The 21,156-nt window shown below is 33.1% G+C and overlaps 3 protein-coding genes across 6 annotated transcripts; all 3 read right to left on the bottom strand.

Moving 5' to 3' along the window:
• Positions 1–2,051: 2,051 nt before the first annotated feature.
• On the bottom strand, positions 2,052–3,788 carry LOC106381873 (YDG domain-containing protein At5g47150). 3 transcript variants are annotated; one of them, XM_013821811.3, is made up of 2 exons: positions 3,407–3,788; positions 2,052–3,331 (listed from the first exon to the last, which is right to left on the bottom strand). In XM_013821811.3, exon 2 carries the CDS (start codon positions 3,321–3,323, stop codon positions 2,127–2,129), a length of 1,197 nt encoding a protein of 398 aa, XP_013677265.1. In that variant the 5' UTR covers positions 3,324–3,331; positions 3,407–3,788; the 3' UTR covers positions 2,052–2,126. The 3 variants fall into 3 exon arrangements, with proteins under 3 accessions (XP_013677265.1, XP_013677267.1, XP_013677266.1); XM_013821813.3 differs by having other exon boundaries at positions 2,052–3,310; XM_013821812.3 differs by having other exon boundaries at positions 2,052–3,310; positions 3,541–3,709.
• A 2,209-nt stretch (positions 3,789–5,997) lies between these two features.
• LOC106381874 (GATA transcription factor 27) lies at positions 5,998–8,633 on the bottom strand. 2 transcript variants are annotated; one of them, XM_013821814.3, is made up of 7 exons: positions 8,136–8,633; positions 7,317–7,992; positions 7,200–7,257; positions 7,027–7,130; positions 6,749–6,941; positions 6,558–6,672; positions 5,998–6,464 (listed from the first exon to the last, which is right to left on the bottom strand). In XM_013821814.3, the coding sequence occupies exons 1-7, from the start codon at positions 8,173–8,175 to the stop codon at positions 6,235–6,237; spliced, it is 1,416 nt and encodes a 471-aa protein (XP_013677268.1). In that variant the 5' UTR covers positions 8,176–8,633; the 3' UTR covers positions 5,998–6,234. The 2 variants fall into 2 exon arrangements, with proteins under 2 accessions (XP_013677268.1, XP_013677269.1); XM_013821815.3 differs by having other exon boundaries at positions 6,558–6,666; positions 8,136–8,625.
• Positions 8,634–16,025: 7,392 nt separating this feature from the next.
• On the bottom strand, positions 16,026–17,776 carry LOC106381875 (bax inhibitor 1). The gene is made up of 6 exons (NM_001315785.1): positions 17,631–17,776; positions 17,092–17,235; positions 16,910–17,001; positions 16,636–16,822; positions 16,391–16,546; positions 16,026–16,305 (listed from the first exon to the last, which is right to left on the bottom strand). The coding sequence occupies exons 1-6, from the start codon at positions 17,742–17,744 to the stop codon at positions 16,255–16,257; spliced, it is 744 nt and encodes a 247-aa protein (NP_001302714.1). The 5' UTR covers positions 17,745–17,776; the 3' UTR covers positions 16,026–16,254.
• Positions 17,777–21,156: the final 3,380 nt, after the last annotated feature.

The raw sequence follows: 21,156 nt of genomic DNA, 5'->3' as shown, positions 1-21,156 counted from the left end.
AAATAATTCAACTCCTCCGGGCCTTTAATGGAAAAATGATTTGCTAGTTGATGAAGAATTCGCTGAATCGTTGGCTCATCGTTTCCAGTGATTAGAATATCGTCTACCTAAACGAGAAGATAAACAGAGACCAAGCCAGGCCGAAGAATGAAGAGAGATGTGTCTTCTAGAAAGTTACAGAAACCAACCGTGAGAAGATAATTCTTGAGCTCAGTATACCAGGCTCGAAGAGTTTGTTTCAACCCATATATAGCCTTTTTGAGACGACAAACAAAGGAAGGATTATCCTGATCGACAAATCCAGGCGGTTGGTCCATGTTGACTTCGTATGTGAGTGTTCTTTGGAGAAAGTCATTGTTCACATCTGATTGTCGAATTGACGAGTGACAGCAACATCAAGTACAAGGCGCAAGGTTGTGGACTTTATTATGGGGCTGTAAGTATCGTTGTAATCACTGCCAGGCTGCTGAGTGTTCCCTTTCGCAACTAGACGAGACTTATACCGGTCTTGAATAGCATTAGGTTTAAATTTGTTCTTATAAACCCACGTGCAACCGGCGATGTTGACATTCTTCGGCCGAAGAACCAAGTCGTAAGTTTGATTTTTGGCAAATGCATCAATTTCACACAAAACTGAAATTGATGTTGCTTCTTTTATCTTATTCTTTTATTAAAAGTTAAATAAAATATTATTTTTTTCTTTTGGAAAACCCACAAAATTGAGCGGTAGAAATTTAACTTTCTAAAGCACTCACACACGTTAGTTACAAAATTGCTGTGAAGATAAAAAACAAAATAAAGCTTGATTGCTTTAGGTTCACTGCTGTAGACGTAAATCTGCTATGCATAGCTCCTACGCATGTCACCAATCATCTCTATCATACTATTTTAGTTAAGTATTTAATTATATTTATGTCGTATAAATGCATCATCTATTATTCTCAAGTTCAATATCATCATTTAATGTAATAAATATTAATGTATTCAGTGGTGGATTTTCAAAAAAAAAACAATTTTAAAATATAATAATATGAAATTAACTTTATAAAAATTATAATCATATAGTAAAAAGGAAAAAATGAATATGTGTTTATTGTGATATAAAGATATCTAAGCACATACAATGGAGTAAAAGTGTTCAAAATAAACATACACTAAGGGGTCTTATTGGATCAATGATTTGTGAGGATTTCATCTTTTTTCTTTCAAATCTCTCTTATTTTATTTATCATTTACAAATTCTATATGAAATCTAAGCTTGTTGGATTAGTCATTGTATAATTTTCTCAAATTCCAATTTATTGGAAAATATGGATTTTGCAATAAAATCTATCAAATGGGATTTCTTGGAGTTTGGATGATAATTTATAGTGAAAAATGATGAAATACCACCTCCTGTGATGGTATTTGAAGCTTAAAAAAAAAACTTACTTCACATTTTTAGAAAGAAAAACTAACTATTTGAAATAGAGAAAACAAAAACTTGTTTGAAAATTGATTTAAAAAAAATATTTACATATTTCATAAAAAGATAAAAATATCAAATTATATAATTTTTAAAAATAAAAATATAATTTTAAATAAATTTTTAAAATTTTTAAAAAATCTTCAAAAACTCTCAAAATTTCTTCAAAAACCCATGAAACTTTATTCAAATCTTTTTAAGATTTACTCAAATCTCTTTTATTTTTTGGATTTACTCGAATCTTGAGTTCTCTCAAATCGTTGATTCAATAAGTCTCCTAAGAACTTGTGTTTCTGGTTTTCTTATAATATATACTAAATTTTTGTTGATCCATTAATTTAGGGTGGGGTGCTATTTTATAGGATTGCCCTGCATTATATTCATATAAACTGAATATAAGTATATATAATTCAAAAGCCTTTGATATAAATAATGGTTTAAATTTTCATCCAATCTCTTATTTGTAGCTTTTATTATTTTCTAATAGCAATTTAGCTTTTGTCATTTGCGTAAGTCTTTATTTTCTGTCTTATAGTCAATTCATTGATTTATTTATAAAATCTTACTCCATTTTAACTCAGTAAAATCGACCTTGTCCCCTCAAAATCTTATTGCACAATATCAAATTTATTTCATACATCTGATAATAATTCTGCTCAAGTCAACAGAGAGGAGGTTGACCAGGGACTTTACAAAGCTTAAACTTGTAAACAGTAGTACCTCTAACCTCCTTCTCTAACCAGTACTTATCAACCAAATACAATCCATCATACACATACCGTTTCCCTTTCTTATCCAGCCTCTCTTCACCACGTATCACTCTCACTAAACTCCTCTTCCTCATACTATTAGCCAAAGCCAAGTTCCCTTTAACCAATCTCTGATCTTCAGTTTTCTTTTCCTTGGTCACCACGTTACCTCCTTCACCTGTATAAACCACAACACCTGCACCAAACTTATCGCTGTAACCATACCCTTCCGAGGAAACGATGCTTGTTGCAAGCTTAACATCTCCGATGTCCATGTAATCGATCCCGCACATTGTCTTGAAATGAAGGCCGACAAGACGGAGTTCGGTTTTGTACTGGAACTCGTCTCCAACGTTGACTCCTGGAACCACTCCGATTCTCTTCTCTGTGTTGACTTGTTTCCCCATCTTCTCTAACACATCTAGCGTTCTGATGTCTATTCTAGCTGTAGCATCGAATACGTCTCCGCCGAGGAGCCTCGCTTGTTTATCTCGGTCCAACTGTCGGAACACATCTTTGAAAAGACGCAGGACCTCAAGCACTTGCTCACGAGGAGTGAGATCGTGTTGATCAGAGCTTGTAATCGCTGCTTCTTGTTTAGAAGAAGCTCCTTTAAACCTTGGAGCTGCAGCAACAGGAGCATGGTGAGAGTTTCTAAAGGCTGGCTCTTGTTTGAGACAGGTTTCCTTAGGCGAAGGAGCTGCAACAGTGTAATCACGAACAGAGTTTTTAAGCTCTGGGTCTTCTTGTTTGAGACAAGCTCCTTGCGGTTTTGGAGCTGCAGCAAGAACATGTTGATCAGAGCTTCTAAAAGCTGCTTCTTGTTTGGAGCAAGCTCCTTTAAACCTTGGAGCCGCAAGAACACGATTAGGGAGAGAGTTTCTAAACGCTGGTTCTTGTTTGAGACCGATTCTCTCACGTGTGGGAGCTGCAACATCGCAATCACGAACAGAGATTTTAAACCCTGCAGGGTCTTCTTGCTTGACATCACTAGTTCTTGGAATCTTGATGGATCTCTGAGGGTGAGTTCCACAGCCAAGTGGGTAATCTCGAATGGCGTAGACGATTGATCGCTTACGTGAACCGTGCATCCTTCCTGTCAAAAACATTACAAAGTCTATTCCTTTACTAATATTATATAGATTCAACAATCAGTTACAAAGTCTAACACAAATCAACCACAGATATCTACTTTTTGAGGATTTACTCCGAAGCAGCGTGTGAGATCACAGAGAGAGAGAGAGTGTAATCGATCTAATTCTTTCTCTATCAAAACTTCACAAGGATGAGCCGAGCCGAGCCCAGAGGTAAGATGAAATGCATTACCCGAGGATCAAGAACAGTAAACGATCGATCTTCTTCTTCTTCGAGCTCGTCTGCGTTTTCTCTCCGGCTCCGGCGAAACTAATCGTCGCCGGGAAAGAAACAAAATTTCTGGTAGAGAGAGTGTTGAAGAGAATTAATGGAGAGAGACTTTGACTCTTTTATCTTTTTATTTCTCAAAATATACTTTTAACACCGTTAGTTTTTGTGGATCCCACAATTCTAACCCATAAGGTTCGTATGATTGCTTTTGCGTAAAAAGTAACTGCAGTTAAATCAATAAACGTATTCTTCCAGTTTGTAAAAATGTAGATTACATGTGGAAGTTCTATTAATTTAGTGATTTTACCAAGGTTTATTGATACTTTTACACCAAAAAGAAAAAAAAAATTAAATTTCAAGGAAACTAATTCATCTATATTATTAAAAGAGAAGTACCCATTAAAATATACCCCTAAGTTTTCTAACTTATTTACACTTCTATGCTACCGAGAATTAAATTAAACTACATATTTTAATGTTTATCTTTTCCAGTTAAATTAATGAGTTTTCCTTAATCAAATTTAAACTTAATGTCATTAAATGAACCTATCTATTTTAATGCTTGTATTTTTCAGTTAAATTAATGAATTTTCCTTAATCAAATTTAAACTTAATGTCATGAACCTAAAAAAATATATTATATTTAACGTAGCTTATTACGGACGAGTACGGCCCAATAATGAACTTGAATTTTAGTTTTACGAAAACGTGAATCATTTGACGTATGTAATATTTAAAATATATTAACTACAATATAACGAATGCATATAACCTACCTATACTTTAGTTTGAAATGATCATGCTCAAGTTTTATATAGTCAACTTACATCATGCATCGATCGATGTACAATATTCAAACCACCTATAGTTTTCGTTTTCTTTATAGGATGTATCAACCAACCAATCATCCTATTGATTTTCTAAGCTTTATAAAAAGCAAATCAATAAATACAAACTCAAAATCCAATATCTTTTATTAATCAAAACAGAATATCTTCAATGTCGTATTTTTAATGTACCTATTAAATATAGAAATTGTAACCATAATTACACTAATTATAAGAATATATTTGATTCCAACCAATTGATCTATTACTTCAGTAATTGATTTGCTTACAGAAGAGGAAACAATAAATTTAAAATTTGTACGAATATAAAAATATAGAGATTCCAACCAATTGCCTATATTTGCGTATGATTTTCGCATAATAAGCTTCAGATTGAACATTGAAAAAGATAGAGAGATTTTTTTATCTTTTACCGACACAGAACTTAAACAAAACGAAGAGTTAAAGACAAATTTTTTTTGTTACACTTTCCGGAAAAAAACGGTTACAACATGGTCTTTCATAATATGGCCTTTTAACATATTAATGTTATGGACATTTAATAATTATATTGACGCAAAACAAAGACTATAAATAATTAATTACTAATAAAATTATGAAATTATTTACAATTTGATAACCAATTCATCGCCCTTTTTTATATGTTAAATTTTTCATAGAAGTTTAAAAATCATTGTATTTTTTTAAAACATGTATAACTAATTTATAATCTCTTATGCCATATTAAGTCATAATATAATATTTTTTCATATTTTACATTAATAACCACTATTTTTATATATATCTACTACAATTCTCTAATTACATGCATTTGTTCAATTTTGTATATGATATCGAATATTCGTCGTAAATAAATGGTTTAAGACGCTAAAAAAATTATTTACTTGGTGAATATAATACATCAAATATTACAAATACATCATTTAGTTAAATAAATAACCAAAAACCGAAAATTCATACCCACGCTAGGTCTAGTTAACAGTTATAAAGATTGATAAAAATAACTTACCAAAGATCTCTGGTGTGTAAATAGAATATAAAGTTCAATGTGGTATCGAATATAGCAAAATTGTCAATTGTAAAACAGTATATGTTACGATTTTAATAATTTGTAATAAAATAATAAATATCTATTAATATTGTTTTATAATTAAAATAATTACTTACTAAAATATTTATGCATATGGTATCTTAATACTATTGTTCTTATGAGGGGGTGATTGGTAGTTGCGGTAGGTGATGTCCACAGCCCTATTTATTTCTACAGCACCAAATTTAGAGCAATCAAGCTTTACATTTTTTTTTTTAAACTACGGCTCTTGAAATAACCTACAGATACAAGTGCTCTACAGAACCAAAAATCCAAAGTAATTGTTTAGTGCTTTCCATAAAATTCTACATTAATAAAATGTAAAGCCACAGCAAAATTTTCTACAGCAAAAATTTTAAAGGTACGACTATTACCAATCAGACCCTCGATCTCATCTTTTGAGCACAAGAAAAAGATTTCAATAAGGAAACGAACTTCCTTGTTCTCCAAGTTTAGTAGTAAGAAGGAGAAGACAGTATATGACCGCCAAAAAGTGCCCTTACATAAAAAATCCTTCCTTTTTTTTATATTATGTATCTGCATATGATAGCAATTTCTATTTCAGAAAAACTCATTTAGCCACATTTTTTCTCAGAAAAAGTCAAAAAGGGTGAAAGAGTTTTCTCCTCGGATCAGAGAGAGATCTTTAAAGAGTCTTTTAAGTCTTTATTCTGAGAAATACCAACAACTGAGTTTGAGAAACTTTCATCTTTCATATCATATCATGTGAAGAAGCTCTGCCTGAGGGAATGATCCATTTGACGGCACATCAAGAAGAAGATCCTGATCAGAGTTATCATTATCTTCATAGCCACCACACACCATAGATCCACCGTAGCTCATATGGTTTAAGGAAGAGACACTGTTCTCTATAATCTCTTTGGTTTCAATGTGTTTTGATCTAATCTTCATTACTTCTTTGGGGCTCTTCGTCACAACCCTTGTCTCTGGAGAATGCAAAACTCAAACTAATCAGAAACAAACAGATTTTTATCGCAGAAAGTTGTGGATTGCCATAATTGAAGAATCTTTGAATTGACCTGAGAAGTTTTGGTTTAAGCTTTCACAAGGTCTTTCAATGATTACTAGCCTATTATTATCTGATGGAGTCTGGTTTGAGACCCTTGATGAGTCTTCAATCCCTTTTCTCTGTTCCTGAGGCGAAGGTCTACGATAAGAAGCTGCAAGACAAGAAACTATTTTGTTTCAAGAAGAGTATATGACGTTAAACCTTGAGCATCTGATAGCTTTCCAGCATATGGGATTTGTCAGGATCGGATAAAGCAAGCTTTGCAAGTGTCTTAAACTCTTCAAGTTTTGATCCAGAGGAAGAAGTTGATGTTCCAAAGACACCATCTGCGACTAGTTGCTGAAACAAGGAGAAGTTTTCTTTGAACTGAGAACTCTCAAACATGCTCATGAGGCTAGCAAAAGAGAAAACATAAACAAAAGTTAAGAACTCAGAAGTAGCCAGTGAAACAAATCTGTGAACACTGAAGTTGCATTAACCTATGAGGAGGATCAACAGAGTCAACTTCAGGAAGTAATTTCATCAGTTTTTGCTGCTCTCCCTTTGTGAATTTTTCTATGAACTCATCAAAGTTAATAACATCCTGCAGAAAAACATTCAAATCAATATTTGAAGAAAACAAAAATTGTAGGGAACTGCAAATGAATTTTACCTTCAAATCTATGTTACAGAGTGGTAAACTATGTCTTCCCAAGACTTGAGATTTGGTCCTGCAACCAAAAACATCATTTACAACTTGCTTAAATCACATTTATTCCAGGTTATTTACCTCTTGAGTTGCTCCTGCTTTATAGCTTTTCCACCAGAGTTTTGAGAATGTATTGATGAGGACTTGCTGTTCTCAACCAAGAGCGAGCTAGCTTCAGAGTCCTCATGAGGATCTATCAAAAGAACACTCCCATGTCCTATCACCATCGGTGACTCGTTCTCAAACAGCAACTCTTCCTCTGAAATACCAGAGACACAACAAGAAAACTGCTGTTCCTGTAGAATACTAAAGAGATCCTTTGTGAGCTTCTCAACAGAAGAAGAAGCAGCCTTCGGACGCCCCACACACGTCCTCTTCTTACAAGCAGCAAAACTCGTTTCCCACACGTTAGACTGATCACAGCTCTCTGAGTTCGATACAACAGACCCTGAACTCGACCTATTGTTGCTAGCTTCTTCTTCTAAAGACCTCTTCTTGAAACCGTTACTGAACTCCAAGTTGGTTCTCTTAACTGTGAAGTTTTCTTGATATGGTTTCCTCTTTTTGTTCATAGACATTCCATTAATCATCATCATCTTTTGACCACCTCTTCGATCGTCAATCTCAACCTCATCACCTTCAGCACGAGCACGAACGGGAGTGTAGTTTACTAGTGATCCCTTCGTTCTCCATCTGGAGCCACACGCATTGCACAGTACCGGCTTCTCCGGTGGCCCGTTTCGCCATAGAGGTGTGCCTGTTCACAACAAATGTTACACATAATCAAATTGAAAGCAGTTCTTCTTTCCTATTATGAAACAATCTGTAAACAGCTCTCAAGTTGTGGACTTTTAATTCACAGAAAACAAATCTTGATTTGGAGAAACAACAAGAACTCACTTGTAACTCCACAGTGATAGCAAGGCCCTTGCTTCCCCATCTCTTCTTTTATCTTTTTTTTTACAAAAAGTTATTAATATAGAGATGATAGATAGCTTATAATATCACCAAGTATTAGAGACTCTGAACAAATTCTTATTAATCCGTAATTTGCTTCAGTATAGGTTCTATGGGTATTGAGAAGCTTCACTGCGAAGGAAAAACCCAGAAACTCAAAAGTCTCCTTCTTAGAAAATTGGCTGGAGAGGAAAACAATAACAGCCCAGAAAATTTAGAAAAAATGGAAGAGAAGGGAAGAATTCTCTTTTGGGTTCCTTTGAGCTAATCAGTCTCTAATAAACAACCACAATAGAAAAAGAAAAGAGAGAGAGAGAGAGAGAGAGAGGAATCTAACAAATGGCTGTGAAAATGGGAAAGAGAGAGAGAAAGTGGTGAGGCTAGAGAAAGAGAATGTGGTGAGGCTATGGCTCTTTTTTTTTTTGTATAATGAAAGTTAATGTTTCAGCGTCCCCTTCTATTTACTTACATTTTCATATCTATTAAAAAAAATTAATGTATACTTTTTTAACATTTACGATATGATCGGGAATTCAAATATTGACCATAAACTTAAATCGAACAAACAAAATTAAGAGAATTTGTATTCCCTACACTCAACATATACCCTATTTGCACTCTATACCCTATTTCCCCCCAATTTTTTTCCCCCCATCATCACCATTTTCCCACAACTCTATGGTATCTCACTTCTTTTTGGATATTGAGCTAATTTACTCCAAAATTAATTCAAATTTTGCAATCTAGTTTCACTCAACCCCTAAACTGCTCCATAATTTTTAGAGTATCACTTTCCGTTCTCTACCGTCGATGTTAATCATTGAAACGTGGTGTTCACCTCGATTACCCGTAACTCACATGACATCACCAGCATATCTTAGGTCATAAAGATCTCTTCAAAGTTACAGCCAAAATTGACATTAGCGCTTTAAGCATTAGAGGTCAAGGATGGAGAGTGAAACAAACCTGAAGGAGAGTCCACGACGCATGGAACAATGATCTGCAAAAAATGCCAACCGTCTCCATCCGTCGAGAGCAAAGATGATTGTCACTCTAAAACAAAGGCGAATTACGAAGACGACAATCTCTAGATCCAAATTTATTAGATCTTGCAAAAAAAAAAAAGAATAAAATTAGTCTGCCAAAACATCCAAACGGACATCGTGGCCCTAGGATGACTAATTCACAGCCATGTCTCCTCGTCGAACATATTCGATCTGGTTGCAAAGCGACACCCTAGTCCGGAACAGGAGAACCATGTCTGGTCTTTTTAGTGCCTCACAATCACACATCGCTGGAGGAACAAAAGTTAAGAGATGAAAAGAATCGACACAACTCAGAAGCCAAACGTGAATGGCACAAACAAAACTAGAACTAGAACGAAAGGAAGACATGCAAATGGAGATTAACCGCCAAGAAGATGGATTTGTCTGCCAGATACGACATAGACACCCGCCATTCCAAGCCGCAAACGCAAAAATTCAACCAAATCGTAGACACACAGCCACCAGACGAGATGGTAACGAACCAACAAAGCTAATTTGTTGCCTCCATTGAACGCAAAGACACAACCTTACAATGGGTCAACACGCCTAACCTCGGTTCAAAGAGGTTTGATGCTCCACCACTCAATAGATAACACCTTCACTAAATCAGTGGAAAACAAAGTGGATAGCTTGTCTCTATCTCTCAAGCGCCGAAAAAATCAGTTTGGATCTTCAAAATGACGAAGCAGAAACTGTCCGAGAACTAAATCTAGATATGCTGAAAATCGCTTTTGAAGAAAATTTAGAGAAGAGAGAGAACTTTTAACAAGTATCTTTGTCCAACTTTAATGTATACTCTTTTTTTTTGGTTCAACTTCAATTTTCATTATCCAACACAAAGTTTGTTACAAACGAATTAGACCTCAAGAGATTTAACCGCAAGACAATGGAGGCGATCTAGTATCACCTAAGAACACGTCTATGGATCCTACGCTACCTAATCAAACTCCATTGTACTCTTGTAACCACAATGAGAACAAATTTACTCCACGACTCAGAGCAAATCGTCTCTTGAACCACCTAAATTCTACCACTATAAAAACAAGATTACAAAACTATCTCTAAACCACCAAGAAAAAAAAAACTAGAGTGAGACTCAATTGAAGCTTGGAGCAGTTGATGCCTTAAGATTAGAATGTTGTTCATGACCAACCGCGATAACACCTTTGGTGCAAATTCCACTCAGTTGATTCTAAATGGCCAGAGACTAAGGCTTTGTAATCCTGTAAAAGTCGGGTCGAGGCAGTGACACCGTCCACCATCAGTCGGGAACATGTAAATGGAAGAAGGAGCCAAGCTACCAGATGTTACAATAGATCGGTACTGCGAATGCCAAACTCCTAAGCGAATTTGCCACCAAGCCTTTGAAACTCTCCCTGAGACCACACGGGAAAGTCCAAGACTCGCCACCCTCTGCCTACGAGAACTGTAGGAACAGCTTCTTCTACAGGGTGTCTTCACGTCGACGTCGAGGCTTCGTTTGGTCAGAGTGCAGTGCTGCCCTTCCCTCCTCTGTCTGAACCATAGACGCTTCTTTCAGTCTTCCGAAAAGACAACACACACATCACGAGAGTCAATCCGACGAACACACATCCGCCTTCTTAGCTCTGGTGCGCCTCCAGAGGTAAGTCTCCAAAGTTCACACTGGCAAGAATGGGCGTTGAGCCACCCACGCACCGAGTCTGCTTCACGCACCACCACACGCCCCTTCTCCTTACAGGTCTGAGTTACAAGCCACCAAAACCACACCAGCTTCCAGATCTGTAACTTGAGAGACACAGCCTCAGAGCCGAGTGCCGACGAAACCAAGGGGAACACGGTTCACCGAGCATCGACGACTGAACCCTAAAAACCGACCTTCTCGTGGCCTTCTCTTCACACGGCTCGCCACTGCTCCAGATCTATCTTCAGCTAGTCTAGCTTCTGCTCCGCCGTGGACAGAGCTTCTACCAGGGACCTCCGATGAACACCAGAACCGTAAGCATACTTAACTAGTTCTTTAAATTGCTTAATTAGTTCTTTTTGTTAAAAATATTCAAAAGGGCATTTCCATTTGATTAATAGTGTGTAAATGGTTAAGTAGGAATATTTTGTTCAAATATACTATACATGTTTACATTTTAAATTTAAATACAATTAACTACTTTTAGCTATTTTGTAGTTGTGGTAAATACTAACCAAAGGCTATTTACATGTGACTTTTTATAATAATTAAAAATAAGTGAGCACATCTGAATACTTTCTAGACAATATTTTAACTGATAAAGTGAACGGATTATATATTGAGGCATTTCTTCTGTAAACAAATTAAAATAATTGATCTAAACTCAATTATTCATAGAGAAACCTCCAATGGTAAGAAAGTGACAATGGGGCTGGAGGAATACCATTGCTTGTTGTGCCTCATGGTTCCTGCTTGTTTTGACTATAGACTTTTCTTCTTATTTGTTCTTTCCTTTGATTCCAACGAAGATAATTAATATTTATTAATGACGACAGTTATATTAGTCATAAGAAAAATATAATAAAATTTTGATAAGATTATGGAACCGTATAATATTACACTGAATAAAAATACCAATTACTGAAATTACAGTTTCCTATTATTAAAATACCCTATTCTATGAATGTTTATAGTACAATTGATGTAAGAAATTATAGTACAATGTCTACAACATTATTATATTGAAAGATAATTCTGAAAATTGTCAATTAAACTACAACGTAGTCTCGTTTCTCTGATTTACATTATGTAATATATTTTAGTTGATGTTTTGTCACAAATCAACTTTTTCTTAATAAAATTAATGTCATCTCCAAGTGTTAAACCAATAAAGAAAGAGTTGGAAAGGAAAGATGAAATCAACAAGGTTTGTTCTTTTTACTTTTAAATAAAAAAGGGTAGATATTTTTTTTGTAAAAATAAAAGTGTAGATATTGATGTAAATAATTGTCTTTTTAATATAAAGATAAGACTTGGCTATAAGATTAGGTTTTAACTTATTTGAACGTATGTGATGGCATGACGTTTGGTGAATTATATCTACAGTTTTATTAATAGATTTTGAATATCAAACAAAAATGGTTTATTGGAGTCACCGGCCGTAATGAGGACGACGATCATGGACACAGCTCTTTTCTGCACCGTTTGATTAGGTTAAAGTATTTTTAAGTGATGGGTCCCACTTCTTTAGTTCCGTGAATGTGATTAGTGAACTAATTTGGGTACATTACTGCGTGTCTACGCGTGTTATACTATTCCCACGAAGTTAGCTATACATATAAACTTAAAAATTAAACATGCAGTCATCCATGATCGAGATCCACATAATGTTAAGGTTTGGTGAACTTATAACATGTTACGATGAGATGTATGAGTATGAAGTATCAGTATATTAGGTTAATTGATGACACCTTCAGTGCACCTCCATCAGGAGGATTTTAAAGGGTTCTAAACATTTAAAATAAATGAAAGCAAAGAAATTAGGTGAGAGAATAACACAAAAGTTTTTTATTTATCAACTTTTGCACTTGTCACTATGACAACTTGCAAGAGGTTTTGAAAAACTAAAATATTAATTTGTTTTTTTTAAAACCCTTAGACGATCTCCAACGATCAAACCAAATTTGGTGCTAAAATTACACCAAATTTGGTATTTTGGTGTTATAAATTTTTTGTCATTTCTAACAATGACATCAAATTTTACACCAAAAGTAATATTATACTCTCTCTGTTTTTCAAAGTATGATTTTTTAGATTTATTTTTTGTTCCAAAATAATAGATTTTCTAAAATTTTAAATTAGTTTAGTAGTTAATGTTGAAAAATTGTATAGTTTTAAGAAACATTAATTGAAAATATTTGAATTGGTTGAATACTATTGATTGATATTTATTGGAAAATATATAGTAAAATAAATAATAAATTCAGTTGTAAAAAATTAACTGTTTCCTTAATATGCGTGAATACTCAAGAAAATATTTTTTTCGGGAACAGAGAGAGTATATTATTTGATGTTTTCAGTTTTTTTTATTGTATATTATTTTTAATTGATAAATAATTATTTTATCACATTTATATTATTATTATTTTTTCTTACTTGTAAATGATGAATGATAATAGTCATTTAGTGATTTATTTTGAAAATAAGAATAAAAATAAAAATTTAGTATTTTAATTATGTAAAAATAAATTTAAAATAAAAATAATACAATATATTAATTTTTAACTACAAAATTGATAATAATTGAACTATGTTATTAAATGAAACATAATAAAATATACATTTAAAGATTTGGTGCGATGAAAAATTTGATGTCTTGTTGGAGATGAAATCATACCAAATTAGGTGTTTTGGTGTCTTGGTGTCTTGTTGGAGATAACCTTACAGTTTTTAACGGATAATGTTGCTCTCACGCGCCATCACAAATTTCTCAAAAGAAAAAAATATTAGGCTAACAAAAGTTTGGTTTTTCATCTCAAGGAAGAAGCAAATTGTAGAAAACAGTGATTATTGTTACGTAACTCCAAAAATAATGTTGAGTCTCAATCAAATAATAGTATTTATATTCCCAAGAGAGATATAAATATAATGAAACAATACAATTATTTTGTAAGTATAAAACGTCAAATAATTTTGTAATGGCAATATTTAAAATGTCAATCGTATTGATGTTATAGAGTAAAAAGGAACGAGACGGTAAAGAAATCGTGACCAACTACGTCCTAATTATAGGCCAGTTTTTTTAAAAAAACTACGTCCTAATTAATTTACGAAAATTCTGATGGAATAATGTAATAATGATCATTCAGTCGGACGGTGGAGATCAGGCGATGAAACTAATGCATGAAATCAGGTTAATTAAAATACACGAAGGTTATGCACGAGTGGTGCTTAAATAAAAACAAAGTATGTCAAATGATGGTCTGCTAACAATTCCCATCAATACTATTAAAACATGAATATCACCTGTTAATATAAGTGTGATCCAACTTTTATAATACAATTATTAAAACTTCTTATTAATCATTTAAGATAAATATTATAAAATATATATATATATATATATGACTAAAAACAAAAATATAAAAATTAAATTTCAACAAAAATGTAAAACAAAAAATATATCTACCCTTAAAAGGCGGATCAAAATCTAGTCCATGCTAATAAAACACAACCACTGCAGCACAAAATAACAACAATTAAACCAAAAGTTTTAACTGGAATGATATGTCCTATCTCTTTTGTTCTTTTTTATTCAAACGAAAGTTTTCCAAGAATGAAAAAAATTACAGATATTTTTTAGCATTTCACTTATAACATGATTACTGGGAGGTTTTTAGAGCGATGTTCTTATCGAAATATAAGAATCCGTCTCTTAACTTTTAACTAAAAAAGTTAAGAATCTTTTCTTAAAACTCTTATTTAAGAACCGATTCTTAGTTTTTTTAGTTAAAAGTTAAGAGTCGGATTCTTATATTCCGCTAAAAACCTCGCCCTAAGAACCTTCTAGTAATCATGCTCTTTCTTCTCACTCTCCAACGAGCGCTTTTGGTATCACTGTCACTTATTGTGACTTATCTCGTTTCTTTTTATTTTTGGCTCAGCAACAATTTTTATTAACCAAATGTAAATATAACATTTTAATTTTACAGAAATTTAAACCATGTATATAAATGACGAGATCTGGATCACCTACGAATATATCGGATAGATCCTACCCTACCCGATTGAAACATCGTTATATTATTTACCACAGCAATTGGGCCACATAGTTACAAAATACTAGGCTAAACCAGTAGTAAAATAAGACATCACTAAAATAATCAATTAAACCATAAAAATGATCTACACATGATCTGAACGAAGCCCGTGGACTGAACGAAGCCCGTGGACTGAATGCTTCCTCGATTAGTTCCTCTGCCATCGCGGGGTCATAGTATCCGAACTCTAACGCCTCCGATTCTTATGCCAAGGAGATGGAACTAGGTGACACTGCTATACAACGAAACAATGCAAGAAAGCAGATCAAGATGAAGCCCAATCTGAGTCTCCAAACATAAATCAAATAATTTATGACTAAATTAACAAATTAGTTGAATAGTCTTTATATATTAACAATTCATTATAGTGATTTGATAATCAAACATAAAATTAAGAATCCAAAAACAAACTCTTGGAAAGTGCTCAGCCAAAATTTTATATAAACCACAAATCTCTTTCAATCATGTTTTAAAAAGATCTTCAAAATTACATTTTTACTTTAAAAAGCAAAATACCTAAAACACTTATACTTTGAATTTTAGAAAGTTTTTAAGCAAACAACTAAATAGCAACAAACCTACACCTAAATTCCACATAAAAAAATTATACAGATATATTGAGAAAATCTACAATATTTACCTCTCATTCCAATCAACCCCTCAAAATTCTAAATATGATTGTCACGTCTAAATTAGAAATATTTTTTAAAAAGAGCAAAAATATAACAAATGTGATCTTATTTTATTTTAGGTTGAATTGCAATTTCGGTTGATCTTGGATTATACTTGAGCCGAAAGAACGACCCTAACGAAGACGACACACGTTATTTTCCGCCTAACGATAGCTTCCCTTTCCTTTCGAGACCACACGTTCCTACATAGCAACATTCTTTGAGTCGAGCCACATGCGGAACCGCAAGGATGAATATAGCGGAGACTTCGGAGCATTTCGCACACAGATAAAGAGGTCCAATAATTGCTTTTCTCTGGCCTACCAGAAGCGTTATTAAACTAACAAAAACATAGCTCCCAACTGATAATTTTCAACACAGTTTCAAGATACTGATCCATTCACAATCTGGAGTCACTAAGAGGAATACACAAATACGTAACGTGTGTTGTTACCAAAACTGTTCCAAACAAGTAAAAAACACCAACGCTATCATGTCTGTACTTATAACACCCACTCTTTTTTATTTTTTGAAACACACATAACACCCACTCTATTTAGCTTTCTTTCTCACTTTTTAGTCTCAGTTCCTCCTCCTCTTCTTTTTATCTTCTTTATCTGCCGAGTTCTTCAGCTGTATAACAGAAGGCCTCATCAACATGGATATCTTTTAACAGATAAAGCACAGTAACTTAATATCAGCTAGGGAATAAACTTACCATAATGATGAGAACACGAACAAACACAGCTACAAAATCGGTGAAAAGGGTCAACGAATGTTTCACGTAATCCATGTCACCGAGGTGGGCCTTCTCTATAATATCTTGAGTGTCCACCACCATGTATCCCACAAAGATCAAGAGTCCAAAGTAGAGCTGCACCACCAGATCCATATCAATATGAGGAATCTGAAAGAGAAAGAATTACAAACAAGAGTAGAAGGAGACGCTTATTGGTATGGTACCTCAAACTTAAAGATGGATGCAGAGCCACCAAAGATGGAAGAGGCAAACTGAAGCCACATAAGCATGGACAAGCCAGATGAAAGCAGTCCTCCGAGGTAGAGGTACTCTCTGCGTCTTGCCAACATCGCTGCCCCTGAGAAACAGATAAAGGCTATCGCAGTTCCGACAAACGCAGTGATGAGGATGCTGGAATGCGATAATAACTGTCAGCTCTAAGAGAAGTCTAACAAAGAATCCAACATGAAGAGACGATAAATAACAACGGCAAATCACCTTGGGTCAAAATCAACTGCCACTTTGATCAAGGGACCAACTGAAGCACCTTCGAGAACAGCAGACAGAAACAGAAGGGAAAGCCTCTTTTGCTGCACCAAAAGAACAACAATGTCTCAGGAAAAGGATACAACAAGAAAGCACGCAACCTTACGAAAGAAAGTGAGTTTAAGCTGACATACTTGTTCATAAGGAGGACAGGAGAGCAGCCAAATCATGCTTCCAAAGCATCCAATGGTAGTGAGAATACCACCTATGTTCCAGAGCACGTGGAGGTAAGCTCCAAACGCAGACGCAACGAGAGCACAACACAGAGTGAGATAAACCTACAAATTCCACAAGAAGCATAACATCCCCAATCAGTAAGAACACTCCTCAACGCATATCAGTATAATCACAAAGAAAATAAGCTTCACAAGAAATGACTAAGACGATCTTGACCGTTACAAGCGAAGCGAAGCAGTAATGATAGAATTAAAGCAAGTATCAACGGACATACAAGTTCAATCTCACGAATCTTTCTCCACAGAAACCAACACGACGAAATTAGAAACCCTAGAACCTCGTAGGAGGTACAATCGCAACGATCAAAACAAAATTGAGATGCAATCGAGTCTACTACAACGATTAACACCGTGAAAACGGAATGAATCTCGGTCAATCGTATAACTAGCGTCTCTAATCAAGAACCGGCGGTTTGTTCGAGGAAGAAGGAAGTTACCCTCTTGAGATGATTCTGGACGGAGGGAGAAATCTGACGGAGGTTTTTGAGAGAATCATAGCTCCAGCTTCTGCTACCAGGTTGAGAATCGAAGAAGGACGAGAATGAATCCATGCCTTTTGTTTTCTTTTGCTTTAAGAGAAAAATTCACGAGATAATGAAAGAAGCCCCTTCGGTATTTATAGGAGGAATTTAAGATTGGAGAGTGTTTGACGATAATGCCCTCGCTTCTTACATGTTAATTACCTTTTCGGGGGCCATGAAACACGCGGAAGGAAACTTCTTGAAACATGGAGGAGGTAGTCGCATTGAACAGAGTCAATAAACCAATAAATACTAGCCACGTTTAATTTCGGCAAATTATTTTGCGCCAGGTCAAGAGTTTTTCAAGCTTCCGAATCATTTCTTGTTTGTGTTGGGTTGGCTGATATTTTCTCGAGAAGAAAATTTGTTTATTTAGACAGAATAATTATAACCAAATTTCAGAAATATTATTTATACGTACGGCTTATGTTGCAGAAAAGATAACCACATATAAATTTTCATAAAAAGATTCAGTAAAACTGTCTCTTATACAGGGGAATTGTCACTAATACAACTTTTCAACTTTACACTTTTCAATTTTACCATTAAATTTTTAATAGGTAATGTACCATTATACTCTTATCTAATCAAACATAAACCTATGCCTTCTCCAACAAGAATTTTCAAATTCTCCAAATCGATCGAGAGATATTCGACGATTCCTGCTTCGATGATTCCGGCTTCGATGATTCCGGCGAGAGATTCGACGACTCCGGCGATTTCCCCGACGAAATTTGATTATTCCGACGACGTTGACGTCCGACGAGATTTGGCGAAGACTACAAGCTTAAACGAATAGAACAATCTCTCTTCACGAACGCGTAACAAAAGTCAAAGGATAATAGATAGTGATTTTCGTCTTTTTTCTGTAATTTTTGCTTGGTTTCTTAAAATCGATCAGTTTCTGGGAAGGAGACGAAGTTTTTCTCATGAAGTTTTGAAATCTAAGATTTATAAAACCTTATAAATTTTTATTTATGAAGAACATAGTGTTATGTATTTTTCTTTTTGATATATCTTGTTTATCATTCTTTCTCTAATCCCCATGTTCTTATAATCAGGTTATGATAGATCGAAATCCCCTAGACTATATTTGCGAATTGATTTTGCCACATGTCTTTTATACAATCAATTTCACAAAACAAATATGACATGACTGCTGAAATTGATGACATGTCTTATAGCTTAATATGACATAGACAATTGCATTTAATGTTAGTTTATATTTTTGGTAAACTTTTTAAAATATGGTAATAACTCATATATTACATTTAATGTAAATTTATGTTTTTGGAATTTTTTTTAGAATATGGGAATAACTCATAAATCATCATTAAAATAAATATATTCAAATATGACATTATAAATTTCGAAATATAATTTAATTATATATTTTTAAATTATACAAATTTCGAAATATAATTATATATCATGTTGATTTCATGTGCAGTAAGGAATTTTTTAAATCTAACTTATATTTAAAAATAAATTTTATTAAATATTATAGATTTGACTATTTTCTTACTAATATTTAATATAGATTTGATATATATTAAATCAATTTGTATAAAACTAATAAAAATGATATAAAATTGTATAATTATAAAAAAATTAGCCTAAACAATATTTATAAAATTTATAGGTATATAAAAAAATTGATGATCTTACGATTAGATATTTAAATTTTTAAAAAATTGTAGAAATTTTTGAAAGCTTTAGTAATACAAATTGTATAATGATGCAATAATAATAATATTTTGAAATTTGAAATGTTATATATGAATATATTTATTTTATAGATGATGTATGAGCTATTACCATATTTAAAAAAAGTTTACCAAAAAGAAATATCAATATTAAATGTAGTATATGAATTATTACCATATTCAAATAAGTTTGCCAAAAATATAAATCAACATTAAATGAAATTATTCATATCTTTCCAGAAGCCATGTCATCAATTTCAATAGCCATGTTATATTTGTTTCGTGAAATTGATTGTAGAGAGGACATGTGGCAAAATCACTTCGCAAATATAGTCTAAGGGATTTTCAAAAATATATACATTTTTTTTAGAAAATTATAAAAAATTTAATCGTAAAATCATTATTTTCTTAAATATCTACAAATTTTATAAATATTGTTTAATTTTAATTTTTGGTAATTATGCAACTTTTACAAATTTATTTACTATATTTAATTAAAATAAATAGATAGAAAAATCTATCTAAAATTATAATTTTAAATATATACATGCATATTCTTAAATATAATTTTATGTTTAATTAAATCAAATTTATATTAAAATATTGATGCGAAAAAGAAAATTTACAATATTAATAAAATTTTATTTTACAATATAATTTATATTTATCTGTTAAAAAATATTTTAAATTTTTTTACAGCACATGGTGCAGTAAGAAACCTAGTATGTTCTATATGTGGTGAATGGAAACTAATAAATGGAATTCACTGGGATTTCATAGTAGATGATCAACGAGGATCCTCTCTTAGTACGATTCATGAAGATATCAGCTACAATGATTTGATTGTGGCTGTTTTGGAAGATTTTGGAATTGATGGCACCTTTAAAATTAAACTTTGGTACAAAAGAGCTTCCTCCAGCATTTATTAGGAATGATCGTCAAGTAACATCTTATCTGAACAAACTTAAAGAGAATGGAGACCTTCATCTATGTGTAACCATTAAGGTAACTGCATGAAACTCTTTTGCTAACTTGTTTGTTTATTAGAGTTATCAGTTATTTTATAAGGTAGTATGTAGTACTAATGATTTGCTCATTGCTTGAGGAAGTATGCCACAACAGTATCTATTAAAACTTTTACATTTATAAGACCTTATACTAATAATTGTGCATTTTGGAGGATCATTACCACATATATTTTAACTATTAGCTTTTATGTTTTTTTTAAAATGTTTTAGAGAAGAACTCAATTATCACCAATGATTGTGTCAAATATGATCCAGTCACGGGGTGAAGTTTTAATTAACCATGATTTGCCTATTGCTGGAAATAATAATCCGCTTGAGGTATTTATTACAACTCTTATATTTATAAGGCCTTATAAAAACATTATAAATGATTCTATATTTAGCTTTATCTTTTTATGTTTCAGAGGGAAACACAAATATCACCAATGATTGTGTCAAATATGGTTCAGACACATGATGAAGTGTTAATTACTAATGATTTGCCTATTGCTGGTAGTAGAAATTTATGTCAGGTATTTATGACACCTTTAAAGTTTATAAGAACCTTATAAAAGACAATGTACAAGATTCATTACTAGCTTTATGTTTTTATGTTTCAGAGAAGAACACAAAAATCACCATTGATTATGTCAAACATGATGCAGACACAAGATGAAATTTCCAGTACTATTGATTCGCTTATTGCTGTAAGTAGTGATGTATTTGAGG

This window comes from Brassica napus, chromosome C2 (genome assembly GCF_020379485.1).
Source record: "Brassica napus cultivar Da-Ae chromosome C2, Da-Ae, whole genome shotgun sequence".
NCBI classification, from domain to species: domain Eukaryota; kingdom Viridiplantae; phylum Streptophyta; class Magnoliopsida; order Brassicales; family Brassicaceae; genus Brassica; species Brassica napus.
The sequence above is the reverse complement of the archived record's forward strand: the minus strand, read 5'-3'. Positions and strand labels throughout refer to the sequence as shown.